This window comes from Halyomorpha halys, unplaced genomic scaffold, assembly GCF_000696795.3.
Source record: "Halyomorpha halys isolate HHAL.00 unplaced genomic scaffold, Hhal_1.1 Scaffold430.1, whole genome shotgun sequence".
Lineage (NCBI taxonomy): Eukaryota > Metazoa > Arthropoda > Insecta > Hemiptera > Pentatomidae > Halyomorpha > Halyomorpha halys.
The window spans coordinates 306,242-309,197 of NW_027106536.1; the positions used below are offsets into that span (position 1 = coordinate 306,242).

At 28.3% G+C, this 2,956-nt stretch overlaps 1 protein-coding gene across 12 annotated transcripts in view; it reads left to right on the forward strand.

Moving 5' to 3' along the window:
• LOC106682601 (heterogeneous nuclear ribonucleoprotein L) overlaps positions 1-2,956 on the forward strand; it is a gene marked incomplete at its 5' end in the record, with an annotated part of 271,663 nt that overhangs the window by 256,403 nt on the left and 12,304 nt on the right. For 5 of the 12 annotated variants that reach the window (XM_067044872.1, XM_067044873.1, XM_067044874.1 and 2 more), the window contains 1 exon segment: positions 1,152-1,220. In XM_067044872.1, the coding sequence (XP_066900973.1) occupies positions 1,152-1,220 (69 nt within the window). 12 annotated transcript variants of the gene reach the window in all.

A 2,956-nucleotide genomic window follows, 5' to 3' on the forward strand; every position in this document is an offset into this window, starting at 1 on the left:
TCCTACCCCTTCCTCTACTCCTTCCTACCCCTTCCTCTACTCCCTCCTAACCCTTCCTCTACTCCCTCTTATAAAATGCGTTAAAATGCACTAAAGGAAGGAAATATTACCCGGCATATAATTTTTTTTCTCTAAAATTTAAAATTCATTCAAACTAAATAACAAAAGTTAATTGCATAAACACTTTTTGGATCCTAATATTACAAAAACTATTGTCTAAAACGTTATTGCTATTTTAAGACTGCTGACTTCCAATATGATAAACTTTTTTTTTTTTTAATTTTAGTGAAAAGATTATTTTTAATTATATTTCTAGGGACTTTCCAGGAGGAAAACCCCATAAAAGGGAGTTGAGTTTTAAAATTCAAGTAAGAATATATAATTATGAAAAACGAAATGAACATTTGATTTATAATGAAATCAGATAACGGGATGGATTAATCTTTTAAATCATAAGTTTTTTCTGCTCAAACAATTATTTATTTTTCCAAATAAAAGCTTTTTCGTTTTAAATATATATAGTTTTACACTAGAAATTTAATAATACTATTTTTTTTTAAATTGTAAAGGGTTCTCTAAAAGGAACCTGTGAGTTAAAATTTAATTAGTTTAAACATTTTTGAAAGTAATAGAAATATCCATTACAGCTTACATTGACTCAATAAAATTGATATTTTAAACTAATCAAAAATCGGCCTCTTGGGATCATAATTTTGGAACTTTAGACATGTTAACATTAATATGGACGTTAAGTACTTTAGACATGTTAACGTTAACACGGACAGTTTATGGTTGGATCCAGCAGATAAAATAGAAGTTACCACTAGTCTGAGCTGTTCATGTTTAATTGTTGCTGAATACTATTTACTTATTAAAGTTATGAAATCATTCTGCATTTCAAGAATAAGAATCAAGTTAACCCAGAAACTTTTTATTTGACAACAATTATAGAATCATCTATTTAATTAAATAAAAATTATTCATCAAAAGCTATTATGATTAAAAAAAATAAAATAAATAAAATTCTTAACCATGATAATAGTACATTGTGGATAAAGTTCTTATTGGGCATGATTTTTTTCATATATATTTAGCCATATTATTAAGTATTGTGACAGATTCCTTTTCCTTAACCGTTTCCTTTTTTCCAGTAATGTTATCCAAAACTCCACCCTCTACCGTATGAAGTGGATCTTTTTTAATATGTCTGATGAGATAGGGTAAGTGGCAGGCCTTATAATAAATAAATTTATTTAGAACAGTTTTATTTTTTTCTATTAGCAATTATAAATTTGTTTTTATTGAAATAATACATAATTGAATCTTCTATTTTGTATATCTCTCTTGTAGTAGTTATATCATGGCTTAATGCTAAGTACATTTCTACTAACTTAAAGGAAAATACAATTAAAGGTTCTCTCTTTTAGGAAAATTACAAGTTATCAATTATCTTTTCCTAAAAGATAGAGCCTTTAATTATATTTTTTACTAAAGTTAGTGGGAGTGTCCTTAGCACTACTGTGATGTTACCCATCGCTATTTAATTTCGCAACTTATTGCTGGGTATACAATGGACAAATTGAAGGTATAAAAATGTTTTCACTGTATCGAGTGAAAATAGGTGGTTGTGCATTTTATATTTTATTACATTTTTGTGCACCTCTAAATTGAGTTAGATATTTTTAAATTTTTATGTTAATTCAGTTGGTGTGAGAGTGAGTGCCTTTTTCTATATTCATGTATTGGAGTAACCCTCAAATATATCTCCAATATGAAGTTATTATCTACCTTATCAAGATAAGTTTAAAAGCCATTCTTTCAGAAAGTATTAAAAACTACCCCAAGGATACATCCACTTTCTATAAATGTCATAATCAAAAGAAATATCCCAACTAACTAACTAACTTAACTTTGTCTGCATTTAGTATCATTTAATAATATGATTAAATATCTCAAATTTTATACAAATTAAGTTTTAAACATTAAATCATCAGTCTCTCACCTAGTCCGGACCCTATCTTTCCAAATTTGAAGATCTCTATCAGACCTTTGAAGCAGGCAGTAAATTTGAGACGAACCACTTTTCATTTCATAATAAATAAATGAAAAGTAAGAAGCTAAGGAAACATATATGTAATTAATAAGTTATAGCGTATAAAACCCAGTTTAACTATTCAGTAAATAAATTACTCTCAATATTGCAATGATATCTGTAAATGTGAGTCCGATATATTTAGTATCTTCTATTGTTTCTCATTTATAGGTGTGTTTCAAATAATGAAAAGTACACACTTTTCTCTTTTGCTTTAAATAGTTCAGTATCATTACAGATATGGAAAATTGAGGAAACTGAAAACAGTCACAAATTTTTAGTTGGTATGTATAAATGAAAAAGGTACCCACATTAATTTTAAAAATTGTATATATTACTGTAATTTTCTCATTCTCTCGTCTTGTTATAAAATTGATAAACCTTGTGAACATCAGGATGAGTGACTAGTATGGACAAATGACAAATCCTAAAAAAAAAAAGACTTGTATATCATTCATTTACCATGATGTTTTTTTATATTTCATTAAACCAGATATATTCATATATGACTGACATCCAGAATTTAATAGAAATGAACAAAAGATAACTCTTAATTTTTTGAGAATTTTATTACGACTTTTACTTTCTGGAAAAATGGCTCATATAATAGAAATTACTGTAACAATATTTAAAACAAGTCAAGGTTTTTAAAATTTGAATCACTTTTCATCTTTTTTCCAAACAAAAAAAAGGGGGAAAATATCACTCTTGTGCTATCACTAAGTGCTCATACTCTGTGCCAGCGCAAAGCCCTGCTGCTCATACTCTCTGCCATCACTAAGCCCTGCTGCTCATACTCTGTCCCAGCGCTAAGCCCTGCTGCTCATACTCTGTGCCATCACTAAGCCCTGCTGCTCATACTCT